This window comes from Apteryx mantelli, chromosome 1 (assembly GCF_036417845.1).
Source record: "Apteryx mantelli isolate bAptMan1 chromosome 1, bAptMan1.hap1, whole genome shotgun sequence".
Classification (NCBI taxonomy): domain Eukaryota; kingdom Metazoa; phylum Chordata; class Aves; order Apterygiformes; family Apterygidae; genus Apteryx; species Apteryx mantelli.
In genome coordinates, this window is record NC_089978.1 from 140400567 (window position 1) to 140419933 (window position 19367).

General features: G+C 38.1%; 1 protein-coding gene across 17 annotated transcripts in view; it reads right to left on the minus strand.

Annotated features, from left to right (window-relative positions):
* CCDC91 (coiled-coil domain containing 91) overlaps positions 1-19367 on the minus strand; it is a 176751-nt gene that overhangs the window by 142768 nt on the left and 14616 nt on the right. For 10 of the 17 annotated variants that reach the window (XR_010885611.1, XR_010885614.1, XR_010885615.1 and 7 more), the window contains exons 2-4: positions 14889-15017; positions 6721-6763; positions 5831-5909 (exon numbers count right to left, since the gene is read on the minus strand). Coding sequence is in view for 13 of the 17 variants with exons in the window: in XM_067304538.1 (XP_067160639.1) it covers positions 5831-5909; positions 6721-6750 (109 nt within the window). In the remaining 4 variants the exon portion in view is untranslated. Of the gene's footprint in view, positions 1-5830; positions 5910-6720; positions 6764-14888; positions 15018-15112; positions 15186-17986; positions 18106-19367 lie in introns of those variants that run through there. The other 7 variants (XM_067304621.1, XM_067304561.1, XM_067304577.1 and 4 more) reach the window with 5 other exon arrangements.

A 19367-nucleotide genomic window follows, 5' to 3' on the forward strand; every position in this document is an offset into this window, starting at 1 on the left:
TTAGCCCAAAATTAATAAATAAAACAATGCCAGGAAATATAGAAAGGAGGCTACATATAAAAAACACTAAATAATTTTTCTAATATATGTAACCAAATGATAAAAGTAAGCTTAAAAAAAAAAAAAGTTGTACTCTGTAAACAGCTAGATCAATGAAACTGGGAATTGTGATAGGGCTCCACATTAAGACACAAACTTAGGTGTCTAAGTGACCATTACAGACAATGGAAACTCATTCGGTACAAATGATAAACACAAAAAAGCTACTCGGGTCAGCTGAAGAGCTTTCCTGTTCATGAACTGAACTGACCAGATTTACATTAAACAAGTGAAGGTCATCTAGCTCACATAAAACACTGATATTAAGGTATTTACACTTTAGTGCTGGTTTCCATACAATTGTGTTCCTGTCCTCTAGTTCTTGTAGTTCCTTCGTCTTCCATGGCATTAGGTTGTAGCTACAACATTCAGCTTATAGCTCCTCTAAACTTGCAAACATGCTTAATGACCAGGTATCTTTTATAAAACAGAATGTACAGTGGCTGGATCCAACCTTCCTTTTATTTGGTGAAGCACTATGGCTATCATTACTCAGTTGCTGACTAGGGGGGAAAAAAACGAAACAAAAAAATCCCACGCATACACACACCCTGAAGAAATGTAATTACCGGAGACTAAACAACTTTCAAGTTTAGCTGAAACTAGCCAACATACTCAAAATCTATAATGGAGCAATAGGGTCTGAAAGCAACAGCATAAGCTTAATTTCCTCAGGAAACCAAGCTAAAAAATAAATAAATACTGCCACCTCATCTGCATTGTAACACCATCGCATCTCAGCTAACTCTTGCAAACGTAACTGTTCTGAATCCACAGAGTTTGGAATTCACTGAAAAAGCATCATTTGCCCTACCTCCCTCCCCTCCTCCCTCTCTCTCAAAAAAAAAAAAAAAAAAAGCTTTTATGTCAGTTTACACGAGCTACAGCGGACCAAACTCAAGAGGGTCCATCTCAGTAAAACAGCTCCTCTCTAGTGAGCATAGACGCACAAGGCTTCCCCCCCCCCACCCCGCCATCTGCTCCCATATATGGGCTCCTTCTGAAGTCCAGAACTACAAAAGAGATAGAGAGATGCTGCCAAAACAAAACACTGACATACTATTCAGAGACCCAGATTCTGTTGCTGCCATTCACTGTCAATGACAGACATATTAATCGTAACCTTAGAAAAGCAGAGATGACACCAAAATTGGTTGACATGCACACACAGTGCTAAATTTCAAGATTCTCCTTACAGGCATAAAAGTACGCAACTTGGTATCTACAGAAGTGCAAGAAAAACTATCAGTTTGCACTTATCTTCAGGGGGAAAAAAAACATACAAAGAAAGCATGAAGTGGTCATTTCTAGCACTTCAGTAAACCACAACCACAAAAAACCCTACAACTATTTGGTTTTTATTAAGTTGCATAGAAACAAATTTCTATTACTAAGTTTCTAAAGAAGAAACACAGCAAAACTAATTTAAGAATAATTATTTCTTTCATTGAAGTATCTTGCTTCTCAGTTGAAAGGAACATCCTAGATCCTTTAAAATACTGGAGAGTTACTTTCTTAAACAAAAGTGTCTCCAGCAACATCTTTAAAGTCAACAGAAACACATTAGCAGTTAGATTCCACCACAGTGTTAAAGAGCTCAGATTATATATTAATGCTTAATATTAATAAACGAAATTATTTTAGAACTGCATAACTGTTGCATTTCTTCTACTCAAAAAACTGTTTGTTTATGAAATCAAAGGGCAAAAATCCTCTGTAAAGTGTCTTACAACAACAAACCAAGAAAAAAAAAATCATGAGGTCTCTAGCCAGTCATAACACTTAATTCAGTCAGCCCCTTTGAAGCTCCACTGAGAATCAGAGGGAATAGGTATAAGGCAGTAGCATATTCCATAATCTCTAACTTATTTTAGAGTTCCAAGTGCTTTCAATTCTGAACTGTATAAACTGCTTAAACATAAGATTTAAAACTCCATTCTTATGCAGAAGTCTCATCTTTCCAGAGAACAACAACTTAATTTCAATCTGAATTGTTTTTAGAGGTGTCCCTCTTTCTCACCCTTACAAATACATTTACTGAATCCATGGTAAGAAAATACTGACATTTTGAGTAGTCACCTCACATTCCTCCACAGCCCAGACAGTGGGCATACCATAGAGATTCTTTTTAGTACTTCCCCATATTAGGGCTAGAAAGGAAAAAGGGAATCTATCACATGTACCATGACACCAAACTAGAAGTACTACTTGCATGTACTTCAGTTAAAACAGTCTGAAGGAACACACTTGGTACAGCAGGCTGTTTTGCAAACATTGCTAACAGTAGTATCAAAGATATCTAAGTATAGCTAGATATCTAAGACTGCACAAATGCAAACTGTTTTTTTCTTTCATTTCTTACTCATTCCTTCATATTTGTGTTGCATACTTTCCACAGAGCTAAGCTCTTTGGAGCAGCCCCATTTGCTATCTTTATGTTTATACAGCATCCAGTATGATGGGTACTTGATTGAAAGTTGCAATCATGAGAGATGAAAGAGAAAGTCTGTTCTCACTTTAGAGTAAAAATATTATCACCCTATTTGGCCACACTGCTAGAACCCCACCACAGAAAGAGGTGAATATTCTCTCTCTCTCTCAATTGCCCTGGTGGGAGGAAGAATGTTATACCATTTCTCTTGTATGAATTCTTATTTTTCACCTTTTCTGAACCAGCATCCACAATTAACAAACATTTGGAGATCTAAAAAACTTTACAGAAAAGACTATTTGCACATACCAATAAACATATTTTATCATACTGCAAATCTATCGAAAAAGTGAAATTCATGTACAAAAAGCCAGTAAGAAGCCCAAGTGAAATTTCAAGTGCAAAATTACTCACTGTAATCAACATTGGGGCATTAGAAATCAGTTCTGATTTCTTCTAGACTTGTTAATCCAATGTGCTAAACTTGCACACTAAGAGATACTAAAACTGGTTTCAATGTTTTGTTTTATCTCTTTTTGTATATCATGTGAATGGCAGATACATAGGAAATTGATGAGAGCTGTAACATGTACTCCTTTTCCATAAAGTTCAGTGATTCTTGGGTTTGCAAAATAGGATCACACACCAAAATTATCAAAATCATCTTGACAATACCACAATGCATTTGAATTTCAAGCATTTTTCAACAAAGCTTATGACTGGTAAGGTTATAAGGTAGGGAAAGGACAATTTTGTACAAAAAGCAATGAGCACACAAATCAGTGATTTCTCTCATTAAAAGTATTAACTCACAAGTCAATGCCTAACAAGCATTTTGATCAGTCCCGTTAAAATATTGCCTGTTACAGTAAGTTACTTTATTCAAAGCAACATTCCCATGCATGAAAAAGGCATGGAAAAAAGAGTTTAAACTAGTAATGTTATCAAAATGCAAGGGTTTTTCTTTTAAGATTAGAACACTTAAAATAACTTACTATAACCTATCCCCCCAAAATTCAGTGTTACTTACAAATCATACAAAACATTTAAATGCTACATACCTTAATATGAAAGTGTATGCCATCTGGTTTATATCACATATTTTGAGATATATATCTCACAGAGATGCATTAGATTTAATTTGGTAAAATTAAATACATTCAAATATGCTAATGAATCTAAGGAGTTGTCTTGGATAGCAGTCAAAATGACATGATTAATATAAAGGTATTTCTGAAAATATGCTTTCCTTGCTCGTTTTTTTTGTTTTTTCAATGTTTTATTTCAATAAAACAAATTAAAATGGGTGAAAACCAGTAGTGCTGGAAATAATTTTTAAAAATTAGAAGAGAATTTATGGAGAGCTCATATTGACACAACTATGTCAAATTTCTGTGCGATTTTTACAACTATATTAGTTTAATTTATTCAGTACTATAATACAATAATAGGTAGAAATTTTCAGTTCCTGACAGAAGAATAAAATGTTTTTTTCCTAATGCTGCTAAAGTGATGTTTTTTCCTGTGAAAGCTGTGAAATTGAGACTAAATTTCAACAACCAAATTAAATGTGAAACAGTGAGAGCTGCTTAGTCTACTGTCCTACTGATAACGTAAGAGAAGACTACTGTATGGTAAGCTGGGGAAGTGTGGGAAGACAGGAGGAGGTACGAGAGGGTTTTTTGACATGAGCAATATTTATTATTTAGCTGGTGTTCCAGAGACTTGGCAACATAATATACATTATATACATTATGTAAACATGCAAATATACAACTCTATATAATATATGTTGCTTTACAAAGGGAGACTTGCTTGTAACAGAGTTCTCAAATGCAGGAGTTAACGGTAACATTCAAAGGTATAAATTTCTTTACATTGCATTAGCAAGTATCTTTAGCATATAGACTAGCTTGCATCCAAATTGCTAAACTGGCATATGCAGGTTGTATACATAACCAGAATTTTTATTCACAGCTCTTTACAATCTACCTATATTAAATAAACACTTATGTGTGTGTGTATATATATAAACGTGTGTGTATATATATATATATATATAAAATTATAGATTTATGAATGACACATTGAATTTATTTGCCTTTTCCCACCCCTACAGTACTATTGCTTTCAAACACTGCTTACATTCCCAATCTCTAAGATCTTGTCTATGAGCAAGTTCAGAAATAAGTTTACATCATGCAAGCAATCTACTTTAACTCCCCATCATACTGATATTCTGAGTACACAGCAAGTGCAAAGCAGCTATTAAATTATACTGAACTTAACAATAAAAATTTACAAAGCTAATAACTGCTAGGTCTCCATATGTGCACTTTTTTTTTTAATTGAGAAAACTTTAAATGTAAGCAAACATTAAGCAATTTCATTCACTTCCTTTTTGTCTTTTATTCTGAGGATATCACTAGTAAAAACTGAGTTTTAAAATATTTGTTTCACAAAATTATACAAGTCTGAAGGCAGAAAAACAAATATTTGCGACTTGTAACTACTAGATTAGACAGAAAGTATTAGACTGTGCCATTGCAAAGAAAAGATTCATTGTGTTTTCCAAAGAGAGTGACAGCATTCATTTCTAAATTCAGAGCATCTTTAGACTTTACAGTGTAATTTCTAGAAGAGATTTTGAAAAGTGTATACAAGTCTCTTATACATTTCCTTTTCCTTTCCCTCAGAATTGTGCATAGTGGAACTTCAAGTTCTAGTAATGCTTAACTTTACACATCAATGTTTAGAAAGAAGGAAAAAGAAATTTCTAGCACATCAGACATTTCAAAATACAGTCTGCATGGTAGATTAAGAATAAACATTCATCAAGAACATCCTGTGATAATTCATCTGTACTTAGTTACAAATAGTGTTTTTCTTTTAAACATAGCTAGGTTTTACAAAAGAACAGTAGATTTGATCATAACATATTCTAGCTATCCTTCCTTTGGAAAGCTCATCATTTGCAACAGACCTTCTATACTCAAGAGTAGGAATAATCTTTGACTGAAGAAGTTCCTTTTCTTCTTCTCATGAGATGCCAATCAGCCTTTGAATTGGATAAATTGTTCTTCTCTTTCCGACTTATAATCCTCATGAAAGTGTAACTTTAAGAAGTGCAGCTTCCCAAAATAATTACTCAGGACATTCTTATGCCAGGTTGTCACTGCTGCCCACATAGCAGCCGCTATTTTATGGGGTATATACACCCTTCTGGGGACTAGTATTTACAATGAATATAGAAGGACAGCAACACATGAAAAAGAATGTTAATAGTGATCATATCAATACCTGTAGGAAATGCTGCCCAAGGAATAGCAGGAGATGTAGTCTGCATTTCACCATTTCCACACTCATAGGACTCTGCTGCCTAGAAACACAGAAAAATGATTTTGTAGCACTTTTTATAAAATGTTACCTATCCTTATAACAAACATTTTAAAATATTTATTTACAAAAGCCTTCAAGTATATTTTACTAGCATAAAGTGGAAGGGCAATTTTATTTATATTATATTATTTATAAACATTATTTATTATATTATTTTATTATATTTTATTTTAAGTATATTTTATTAAATATTATAATTGTTATATTTATTATTATTTATAAACATATTTTATCTAACTATATTTAGCATACACATCTTAATATTATTTGTCAGAACAGTACAGACAGAAGACAAGTATAAACTGTATCCATCTACAAAGCACAAACAAGAAAAGCCCCAGGTAGAATGGGAGTATTAAGCTCTCTCACAATCAGCTGTGCAACTGGGTCTCAGAGCAATGAAACAACAGAAGTTCTGAAGTATAATAGACTGGATATTTGATAAACAGAGATGTGAAAGATGTGTATAGCATGTTTATTACTTGACAAATGTCAGCTATGTGTAGGTATTAAAATCTATTAAAAAAAATACAGATTTATGATACTAGAAAATGTAACACTTAGGCACTTAAAGAAGGACTTTAAGATACTTACTCTCCATTTCTATTTTACCTAAGAAGAGATATTAGTCCCAATTGCCGAAGTATACAACTGTTCAGTTCATAGCGTGACAAAATTTTTATGAGGTTAAAATTAACAGAAGCACGGGTGTAATACATTTCTTGAGAATACTCAAGACCATTTTCTTGAAGAATAGTTAAATTTCAAGATATTTCACCAAAATAACATACCTCAAATCCTCCAAAGTCATCATCATCCATCTTTCAACTGGTGCTAGAAAATAGCAGAAATCCTGATTTAAAAAACAAAAACCCTGAACCGTTATATCCAGTTTACTCATAAAATGTCAATAAAAACTGTGTAAAACAGAAGCTATGGTGTTAGTTTTAAAGGATAGATTCAAGTAGAATCTGTTACAGCGGCCAAGCCTTAAAGCCTAGCAGTATGAAGTAATATAACACTCTCCACGGCAGGAAAATGGGACTGTTTCATTGGCCAGTCTTATAAGAAAGGTCTCTTGATTTCCTGATCAACTAGGAGTCTAAAAACAAAATGACTCGTTGTATTTGTAACATCAGTTAGAAGGCAGGTGAGTGACTTCAGATATAACTGCTTCCTAGCTCACCTACGTGCTCTCCCTAACCTCATCACCTCCCCATCTAGGCTGAACAGTCTGTCTTCCACTCAGGTACTTATCTCCAGAGATTACCTGAAATCTTCCTAATTTACAAATTCTTGAAGGACAAGTTCTTCTTCAGAACACGATTGCACAGATGATACAAGGGCTAAAACTGCAAAATCTCCCTTAAAGAACTCTTTCGTATTGACCAAGATAAATGACAAAATTGTGTATTTTTAGGATGGAACTCAAAAAAATCAAAGGAAAAGATAAAGCACTGCCCAGCAATATTGTCAAAGATATTTTCAAGATAAGAACGTAAAAAAGCTTTTCAAGAAAGGAAAATAGGAAGAGATACTTTAAAAGTTGTCTGCTGCTGCTAAGTATAGCAATCAAGTCCCCATTGCCTCAAGAAATGGTACTGAAAACAGTAGATAATCCAGTCATTTGGATATTAAAAAAAAAGTCTGAGTAGCAGGATTCCTGACATATCACCAGATTCCAAAAAAGAATTTCCTTCATTAGTAATGAACATAATATCTGATCCATTTATATAATTTAACAGAATATAAAAACTACAATGTACTCTGTAGTTTTATGTTCCCGAGTTAACACTGGAAAATATTTTTATATTTTAAGTTGCTTTTCCAAATCAGCACTGTGATTAAATCCAAAAAGGTCTCCTGCTTTTCCCATCTCTTCTTAGTTGTCTGGCAACATCAGCACAAACTGCAACTTAGAAAAAGATTGTGGTGAATTTCTGGAAAATTTTCTGCTACCACAGAGGTCCTTCCCTAGCTTTCATGGAGGGGCTGATTTAGATTTTAAATACTGATCAGCATTTTTGAGTTGTAGCCCTGACTTGTGTGGCATTTTGATATATTTTTAGTTAAACTGCTGTTCCTTTTGTAAAAATGTAAGATTATTCAGCTAATGAAAGTAACTCAAGCTATACATGGGTGTTCAAGAAAGGTATGCTAAATATATGTACTGAAAAAATTCCTCCTGATACATGAATGAAAGATGATCCAAAAAAACCCTCGGTGTCTTTATAAAAAAAAAAAAAAAAAAAAAGATAAAATGGTTGGAAAATTTGAACTGACTTCAGTTTAAGTAGACTACAGGCTGAGGAAAACTGTTATTACTGTGAAAGCATATGCTCAGAAATAGAAGAATGGAAAAAGTTTGGAGGAAATGTCTGAATTAAAATATTAGAATAAGTCATAGGTGGACACGTTCAGCTTATGTCCACTGCTGAAAATCATTACCCATGGAAAACCGCAGTTCAGACACACATCTTCCAGCATTTAACAAGTTTATTTCCAAGTTCTTATTGATGACTTTAGATTAAATCACCACTGTCAAAGTGTAAGTGGACAGATCTGATTAAATAAAAGAAAAATATGGTCCACTATCCACATGCGGTATAAGAACTAAATATCTTTTCAGGGACTGCAAAGGTGTTCTTTTCTGGAAATAATACAGTTGGGTATTTTATCAATCAATGTTATCCTTAACTAGTCAAATATTCATGCATTAGGTTAACATTCACAGCTTCAAAATACCACTCAAAAATATAACGTAGGTACACACAAATTACATCAATGGAAACTATACAGATAGAATCGCTGCTGAAGCAGAAAGCAATGCACAAACAACTCAGAATGCCAACACACTTGCACTGCCAACTATTAAATGGCATCCAAAACACAAACTAGACAACTATATAAATACTGCAAAATTTAACCTAGATTTGAAATTCTAGCAACAGCTTGGGAGTTCCCAATGTTTTCTTTTTCTTTATTTAGAAGGCCTTTAAGTTATAGGAGTCTTTCTCTTGATTTTAAGAGAGCTCTGATGCAGGGAAGAATATAAATAATTACATTCATGCAACTACTTTATAACTACATTCTATTTAACTAAAATAAATGTTAGTAATAGATTTTCAACGTTAACAATTATAGACGCACTCCTAGTTTCATTAAGCCCTGCACATAACCTGAGTTACTTCATATCACAATTTTTTTCTGAATATACTTTAACTCATGCTTGATCCAGCTAGCAGAATTATCTGTAAGAATATCTGAAATTACTTTCCTACCTCTTCTTTTTGTATATATGCTTGAAAAACTCCAATCTAATGCATTTTAGAATAAATTTAGTCTTAAAATATGCACCTAAGATACATCTAATATAAGAGCCTTTAAAACTACTGAGTAGGAGTAACCTAAACCTATGCATTCAAAGAAACATAGCATTGAAGTAACAATCACAACAACTATGTTGGAGAAAAAATAGCTTTACAAAGACAAATAGGTATTTTATCCATACAATGTGACGAGCAGCTAGAAACCTAGAAAGCCAATACCATGTGAACAGGCCCCACAGGCTCTGCCAGAAGTTGCTTCAGGGACCATAGTATGAAAAGCAGATTTTCTCCCCCAAACAGCAAGAGATATTATTCCCTTCTCAAAAATGGTTGGGTATCAGCTGGGGGAAGTGCATTCTATATTCAGCAATGTGTTTTAAAAAGACAGCCTGAACAAGTTCAGAGGAGCGCAATAGAAATTAAAACTATTTTGGAAAGGCAAGCTAAAATCCATATAAAGAGGTTGCTTTTTTTTTTTTTTTTTTTTTTTTTGGAAAAGGCAAGCAAGCATAACTATAAAATAAGAAAAATGAAGTTATAAATGAGAATAATTATAACTGATCAATTCCAGCAGAAACATGAGACAGTAAGGACAAAAACCTCCTTAGAAAAAAGGAGATTAAATATAAAAATGTGTATTAAATACAAGGATTTTCAAAAAGACAACGTAACAAACCACTACAAGAAAATTTCTAAGAACCTATTAATACATGAAACAGATGTCATTTTTGATACAGAAACCCCTTTAAAGGGTGTAGGGCAGAAGAAAGAAAAGAAGAACAACCTCTTGTTGAATCCACTGTCCTTGCTATAACATATTATACGTGGTAGTCTTAAGTCAGGTAAAAATAATCTCGTTATCATTACCAAAGATTGCCTTACTCCACAAATTTTAATACAGACATTTCATGACTACAACAGCATTATTACTGTATAAACTATGCCTCACATCATATTTAAATGGAACCAAAGAGAAACAGCCCCCAAGGAAGTCCCAGAAGTCTCAGTGGTATTTTTATGACTAATTGTGGAGGACTCCTCTGATCTCCAGTTCTTAGCAGATGTCACAGGTATTCAAGGTAAGTGATGCTGAACCAGCTAGGGAGGATTGTTTGCTATTTGTGTATGTGTAATATACCTTCATACATGTGTGTACACCTCTTTTCAAACACAAAGCTAAAAGTCTACCGTCTTGCCAAAAATAAATCCTTGATTTGTTTACACATTTTGTTTGCTGTAGGCAAAAAAAAAGAATCAGAATGAAACTGCCAAACTTAATGTGCATTGCAAGCAAGCGGTAGATCAGAATAGAAAGCACAGGTAAGTCCTGAGCGACTTGCACATAGGACATTTAAACTCAGAGACTGGGGAGTTTTTCTTTTCAACCACAGTATTAGTGAGCTAAGAGTTACTGCTGAAAGATGCTGTCTTTCTGAAAAGATGTTACTTCTGGCAGAGAGAGAGGCAGAGAGAGGCAGAGAGAGAGGCAGAGAAGAAAAAAAAAAAAGGCTACATTTCCAAAGCTACTTTTAGTTAGGAGTCTTTTACAAACCTCAAAAGTACACACATATTTAGCACTAAGAATCTTTGAATAGTAACTGATAACAACACTAAAAATATTACTAAATACACTATTTCTCAATCCCACCCCTTATTTTGGTGATAGAAACGGGTTTCTGGTATAAATGAACAGTAACACTAGCCTAAGACTTTCCAGAGAACTACAACAATTTTGAGAACAGCATTTTTTAATTAATCATCTATTCCAAAACGTGTAATCAAACTTTTCTTTCTTCACAGACTAGGAACATTATTTCACAGAATCACAGAATCGCTGAGGTTGGAAGGGACCTCTGGAGATCATCTAGTCCAACACCCCTGCTCAAGCAGGGTCACATAGAGCACATTGCACAGGATTGCATCCAGGCATGTTTTGAATATCTCCAGAGAAGGAGACTCCACAACCTCACTGGGCAACCTGTTCCAGTGCTCTGTCACCCTCACAGTCAAGAAGTTTTTCCTCATGTTCAGATGGAAGCGTCTGTGTTTCAGTTTGTGCCCGTTGCCTCGCGTCCTGTCGCTCGGCACCACTGAAAAGAGTCTGGCCCCATCCTCTCAACACCCTCCCTTCAGATACTTGTACACATTGATAAGATCTCCTCTCAGCCTTCTCTTCTCCAGCCTAAACAGGCCAAGCTCTCTCAGCCTTTCCTCATAAGAGAGATGCTCCAGTGCCCTCATCATCTTTGTGGCCCTTTGCTGGACTTGCTCCAGTAGTGCCACATCCCTCTTGTACTGGGGAGCCCAGAACTGGACGCAGTACTCCAGATGTGGCCTCACCAGGGCTGAGTAGAGGGGGAGAATCACCTGCCTCGACCTGCTGGCAACACTCTTCCTGATGCACCCCAGGATACCATTGGCCTTCTTGGCCACAAGGGCACATTGCTGCCTCATGCTTAAATCGGTGTCCACCAGCACTCCCAGGGCCTTCTCCGCAGAGCTGCTTTCCAGCAGGTCAACCCCCAACCTGTCCTGGTGCATGGGGTTATTCCTCCCCAGGTGCAGGACCCTGCACTTGCCTTTGTTGAACTTCAGGAGGTTCCTCTCCGCCCACCTCTCCAGCCTCTGCCCACCTCTCCAGGTCTCTCTGAATGGCAGCACAGCCCTCTGGTGTATCAGCCACTCCTCCCAGTTTTGTCTCATCAGCAAACTTGCTGAGGGTGCACTCTGTCCCTTCACCCAGGTCATTGATGAAGAAGTTGAACAAGACTGGACCCAGTACTGACCCCTGGGGGACACCGCTAGCTACAGGCCTCCAACTAGACTCTGTGCCACTGATCACAACTCTCTGAGCTCTGCCATTCAGCCAGTTCTCAATCCACCTCACTGTCCACTCATCTAACCCACACTTCCTGAGCTTGTCTATGAGGATGCTATGGGAGACAGTGTCAAAAGCCTTGCTGAAGTCTAGGTAGACAACATCCACTGCTCTCCCCTCATCTACCCAGCCAGTCATTCCAGCATAGAAGGCTATCAGATTGGTTAGGCATGATTTCCCCTTGGTGAAGCCATGCTGACTACTCCTGATCACCTTCTTTTCCTCCACATGCGTGGAGATGGCTTCCAGGATGAGCTGCTCCATCACCTTTCCAGGGATGCAGGTGAGGCTGACTGGCCTGTAGTTCCCTGGGTCCTCCTTCTTGCCCTTTTTGAAGACTGGGGTGACATTGGCTTTTTTCCAGTCCTCAGGCACCTCTCCTGTTCTCCATGACCTTTCAAAGATGATGGAGAGTGGCTTAGCAATAATGTCCACCAGCTCCCTCAGCACTCGTGATTGTATTTGAAGAAGCCCTTCTTGCTGTCCTTGACATCTCTTGCTACATTTAATTCCAAATGGGCCTTAGCCTTCCTCGTCGCATCCCTGCATACTCTGACAACGTTCCCATATTCCTCCCAAGTGGCCTGTCCCCCTTTCCACTTCCTGTATACTTCCTTCTTCTGGTTGAGTTTTGCCAGGAGCTCCTTGCTCATCCATGCAGGTCTTCTGCCCCCTTTACTTGACTTCCTACTCATAGGGATGAGCTTGGAGGAAGTGATGTTTGAATATTAATCAGCTCTCTTGAACCCCCCTTCCTTCTAGGGCCATAACCCATGGGATTCCTCCAAGTAGGTCCCTGAAGAGGCCAAAGTTTGCTCTCCTGAAGTCCAGGGTTGCGATCCTACTTGGTGCCCTGCTGCCTCCTCGCAGGATCCTGAACTCCACCATCTCATGGTCACTGCAGCCAAGGCAGCCCCCGACCTTCACATCTTCCACCAGTCCTTCTTTGTTTGTTAGTACAAGGTCCAGCAGCACACCTCTCCTTGTTGGCTCCTCCACCACCTGTGTCAAGAAGTTGTCACCAATGCTCTGCAGGAACCTCCAGGACTGTTTGTGCCTAGCTGTGTTGTCTTTCCAGCAGATATCGGGGTGGTTGAAGTCCCCCATGAGAACCAGGACCTGGGATCGTGAGGCTACTGCCAGCTGTCTGTAGAAGGCCTCCGCCACTTCCTCTTCCTGATCAGGTGGCCTGTAGTAAACACCCACCACAGTGTCCCCCATGCTAGCCTGCCCTTTAATCCTTACCCATAAGCTCTCAGCTCGCTCTTCAGCCACCCCTAGGCACAGCTCGATACATTCCAGTTGCTCTCTCACATAAAGAGCAACTCCACCACCTTGCCTTCCTGGCCTGTCTTTCCTAAAAAGCACGTAGCCATCCATGACAGCACTCCAGTCATGTGAGCTATCCCACCATGTCTCTGTAATTGCAATGAGATCATGGCCCTGCGACCGCACACACATCTCTGGTTCTTCCTGTTTGTTCCCCATGCTGCATGCATTGGTGTACAGGCATTTCAGGGAGGTGATTGAGCATGCAGGTTTCCCAGGAGGGGTAAAAGAGGGTCCTCCATAGCCACATCCCATGTGCACTTCCCTGGCTGCATGCACCTGCTGGAGGCATCCTGACTTGAGCAGTCTTTTGCCAACTACCCTGTCACTATAACTCTCCCCTTCCCCCATCCTTCCTAATTTAAAGCCCTCCTTACCAGGTTGGCTAACCTGTTGGCAAAGCCCCGTGTGCCCCGCCTCGTGAGGTGGATCCCATCTCTCTCCATCAGTTGTCGATCTTCAAACAGGGTCCCATGGTCGTAGAAACCAAAATCCTGCTGCCAACACCAGCAGCGCAGCCAGTCGTTAACTTGGAAGGTCCGTCTCCTCCTCCTCCTCTCATCCATCCCCCTCACTGGCAGGATTGAGGAGAAGATGACCTGGGCTCCCAGACCCTTCACCACCATCCCCAGAGCTTTGAAATCCTGCTTGATGGTCTCCAGTTTGCCCTTGGTGTCATTGGCACCCACATGGAAGAGCAGCAGTGGGTAATAGTCCGAAGAATGGACGAGCCTAGGCAGTCTTTGCATGACATCTCTCACACGAGCCCCTGGCAGGCCACAAACCTCTCTAGACATGAGGTCTGGTCGGCAGATAGATGCCTCTGTCCCCTGCAGCAGGGAGTCCCCCACAACAATCACCCACCGCTTCTTCTGGGCGTTCCGGCAGGGCACAGGGTCTGTTGTTCCAGGTACTTCCCTTGCAGCCATGCCCATCTCCTCCTCATCCTGGAGGGCACTAAACCTGTTCTTCAGCTGCAAGTCTTCGGGAGGAGTAGGAGCCTTTCTCTTCCCACGAGCAGTGACCAGTTTCCAGCCTTCTTCTATGATGTTATGATGTACCGTTTCGCACGGCACAGAGCCCTCTGGCAACTCCACTGCTGCGGGGGGTTGGGACTCCCGAAGCTGCACAGTCTCCGAAAATACCCTGTCTATCTCTTGCTCCGCTTCCCGGATGCTGCGCAGCCTACTGCCTTCCTCCCGTAACTCCCTTACTTGACGACACAGCTTGTCAACAGCAGCACACCTCCTGCAGGAGAGCTGACTGCCAGCCCAGGCCTCCTGGAGAGGCCCCAAGCACTCCCTACAGCCTGAGACCTGTAGAGCCGCATCTACTGTCAGAGGGTCGGTCTGGGTCGCAGCCTCTGACACAGCAACTCCAACAGCCACTGGGGAACGTGCTGTGTGCTGTGTCACAACCATACCTGAGGAAACGTACACCACAGGGAACAGAAAGGAAGGTTCCGTCGCGCGCCCTTCTGCGCTAACTGCTGCACAAACTGCTGCGTCTGTTCGCTGCCTCTGTTAGCTGCGCTCTGGCTCTGGAATAGGCTCTGGAATAGGTAAGAATACATTAAGTACTGACAATCTTGAGAAGGATTTAAAAAAACAAAAAACAAAGAAAAACGAACAACCCACACAGTCTTACTATGACTAAATGTGGTCTCTTAAAATATGCCTGATACTGGAGTCAAGTAACTGTAAAATTGGGCAACAAAAAGTTGACCTCAAAATTACAGATTCATAGAAATTGTGGTTGGACAAGACATAGTAGGTCATCTAGTCTAGGCCGTTTTCAAAACGTTGCAGTTCTCCAGACAATCATCTCCTACAAGGCTTGAGAAGCTCCCCAGCCTCATACTCCTGTGAAAAGAAGGAAACTTTTCTTGGATCATGAAGATGTAAACCACTGCATTTTCAGTGAAGAGTAGATTCTACCAAGAAGTTTGTATCCATAGACTCAGAAAAATTCAGACCAAAAGGGACCTCAGCAGGTCACGTAATCAAACCTCCTGCTCAAAGCGCAGTCAACACTGAATTCAGGCAAGGTTGCACAGGGCTTTGTTCTCTGATAACATCAAACACTGAATGTATTGAAATATAGATAGCTGTGCATATCTGAGATGCTTGCAAGCTTTCCCATACACAATGCAGTCACCAAAGCTTGGTCATCAGATTAACATAGGTCATGAGAACTTTGAGATGTACTTATCTAACAGACATATCAAAGTCACGTTTTTATACACAGCAAGATCAGGAGCCATTCACAAGGAAGAATACAGAAAAAATACATGGGGGGGGAGGGAGGAACCTCTTTCCCACTCTGACTGTTAGGAGGAGGAAGAATAAAGTTGTAATCCCACTAGAAATCCTGTTATACTTCATTGCCAAAAGCTAGAAGTGGTAGACAGACCAAACTTTGTATTAAGAAGGTTTCCTCTTCCATTTAAAAGTCTTTCTTTGGTTAGTAAGAATTGAAATTATAATCAAACCCTGATCTATCACTTGATAAATCACACATAAATTGCCACAATAACACAGACACTTAAAACTACTTTTACCAGATATGTATAACTAGACACTATGTTATTGGTTCTGCAATTTTGAATAAGCAGCTTTCTTACTTGCAGAATTTTGTACATTTTAAAGGAACAACTTAAGAGCATATTGCTGTTTTGACAGAATTGTATGTGCGGATCTGGCTGAGAGTGGGACTGCTCCATTTCTACTTCTGGCAAACACAGTCAGTGGTTAACCCTACCTATGACAACGTATTGGTTTTACTTGTATGTTTTTGCTTACTGAATGACTCATTCCATGTGTTCCATCTAGGACAGGCATATTAGCCGTTTCGTTACCGGACATAACACAGACCACATTATCTGAAGAATAAATCTCTGGCCAAAACTGCAGGCTCCAAAAAGCCTATCCAAGATGTGAGAAGCAAGAAATTATATATATATATTTATACAGTCATTTAGAAAGCACATATACTGGCAAAACCTCTATGATAAACAGCAGAGTAGATGATACATTTCTGTATCACAAACTTATAATCACCTCACAAGCACTTTTCCACATGGCTTTTCTGCCAAAACTCCAAACAGCTCTGAACAATCTTAAAACAGGAACTTTTACTTTTTTCTTTTTGTCTATTTAATATATGGACTTTTCTCCTGATCTACAACAATTATACTGCAGGATAAGCATGTACCATCTTAACAAGTTATGGTAGCTACTAAGTTGTTAGACTTAAAAACTGCTGACTGCAGAATACATATATTCTAAAGAATACATAGCCCAAGGAAGATCAGAACATGATGCACACTATTATGAAAACTAAAATAATTTTACAGCATTTGTAAAGTTTTCAGAAAAAATGTGTATTTCTTACTTCATGCCTACCTGAGATCTAAACACTAAAAATTATCTGTTTTATAATACTTAGATCATGAACAGAGGGATACTTTACATTTATTATGGCAAGGAATTCAGTGGAACAAAAGACACTATAAGCAAAGACCACTGTTCAAAACAAGAATTAATCAATGGCTACTGGTAGAATTTTTCTGAGATTGAGAAATTCTAATTTCCCCTTCCTAGAAGTCAGGCTAAAAATTTCTGCTAGCATATCTGTCCAAAATCAATTTCTAAAAGTGGCAGATATAATGAGGCACTGAAATGCAAGTGATTTTTCATTTTTTCTTCAGAAAGAGTAAAATGCTATGATAGAGTAATTCTCAATCCCTGAAATCACCAGAGAGTTCAATCCTTTTAAATTTTTATTTTGTAATTTGCAATTCTTAATTTTCCTCATAGTAATATGTTATTTGCAATGAAAAGCTTCTAAGTTTTTTTTCAAGAAGTTGATTACACAGTAAAATTGTATGGAAAAATTTCTTACAGAGATAGCAATGAACCATGTAGTTAACATTCACTTAGTGGTTTGTTATTTATTTACTTAATGAACAGAGTTCACAGTCTTGTTACAGAAACGAAGAGTATTCTGTACTCTTTTTAACAGGAAAGCTCTTTACAGTTCCTAAATTCTGTATTACTTTTTCAGTACTTATCATCTATATCTAACAAGGAAAGTATACAACTGATCAGAGGCTAACATCAAAAGACCTTGAAGGCATGAGACCAGAGGGAATTTTAGGATTGTTCTTCAATTTAGAAAGTTAGACTGAGTTAGCAATTACAATAAATGTGATCTTAAAAAAATCTTGGAAGTAACAAAATTTACACAAGTCTTCCATTAAGAAATTATGAATTTGTGCCAAAAATATAATCAATAAATTAGGAAATGAGGCTAATTGTTTCCTGAGAGATACTCCAAATGCTTCTACTATTAAGAGACATGTTACTTTGAGTGCTCACTAATGAAACTTGGATAAGCTACAGTTTTTGAAAAAGTTATCTATAAGACTTCTGGATAAAACTGAAGATAAACATTAGAAAAATATTTAAGAAGAAATTTAAGCTTTTTATCATTTCAGAGACTGGAGTTCCCAAAACAAACCTGGAAGTTCAAAGTCTTCTACTTTCAGATGGGGGGTTGCTCTCATTTTTTGGTTTTGTTTTTCTGAAGTCCATAAACATTTTCTGAAGTCCAAAACTGTCTTCTGTGAAAGCTGATCTCTGAAAAGCTATTAAGAAATGGATTTGTAAAAGGTGTGGTGCACTAAAGTAATTTAGAATAGTATTCTGTGAGCGACAAAGAACAAAAAGAGATGGTCTGAGAGCAAAAGAGATCACTAGTGCGAAGAAAACGTGAAATATTTGAAGCTGCATGACTTTCACTTGTCTGCTCACTAGCCATACATATATGTAAAACTACCACATTTGTCACACAGAAAGAATGAATATAAGTGGGACAGACGTGCTTCCAATACCACCACTTTAAAAAGTTGTGAACCATAGGCCAATGTTTAAAAAACTATTCTGCTTGTGATTCAGAAACAATTGCAGAGTTTTATTTCAGGGTATTTCCTGAGGTAGCTCTAACACATTCAGAAATACAAACTAACCACCTACAGCACATGCACATACGTGCATGTACCATTTTCGTACCAGACCATAAGCCACGGACTGCATGGGGATTCCACGTGTAACTAAGTACTCAGAGGACAGCATTATTCAGAAGACTAGACTTTGCAAGTACCACAGTGGTAATTTTTGCACATATTTTCATCTAAAAGGCCCAACAGAGAAAAGGTCTGTACAATTTGGCTTCCAAATGTTTTGATCACTGATTTATGGTCAGGAGAAAAACAAAAACAAAAAGCAAAAAACACCCTTCAGCTGTAAGCTTACTTTTTGTAAAGTGTTTATTCATGTAGCACAATCTTGCTACTTGGAAGCACAGAAATGAGTGGTACAATAACATCCACTGTTAAGGGTTTGGGAATGCTAGGATGTACAGTGGTCTTTCTTTTATAGTGCAGGTTGGATACACTTAGGAAATAGAGGTTTTAGAAGTAAAAATTGTCATATGCATTTTACCTGTATTTCCAGCTAAAAACCAGCAAATTTCAACAATTGTTTAGATTAACAATTGAAATATCTATGTTTCTCCATTCTTTTCTGTTAATATCTGAAGCTCCTAAATGCAGGTAAATCTTTTCACTAGCAAATCACTGACATATTTTTACTAGACACAGATGGAGGTGTCTGTATGATGAAGGGAAAAGCTTTCCAAGAGTAAAAACCATCAAGTTCCACCTCCAGGGAACTTTGTCACAGAGTTAAATCTCTGAAAATATGTTTGACACAATCTTAGTAACAGTTAGAGCGTCATAGCAACAATGTAATAAGACAACATGTCAGACAAAAACATAAGTCTTTGAAGTGTATTGTCATATGGATGTGTGGTAACTTGTACAAATAAATACCATTAATGC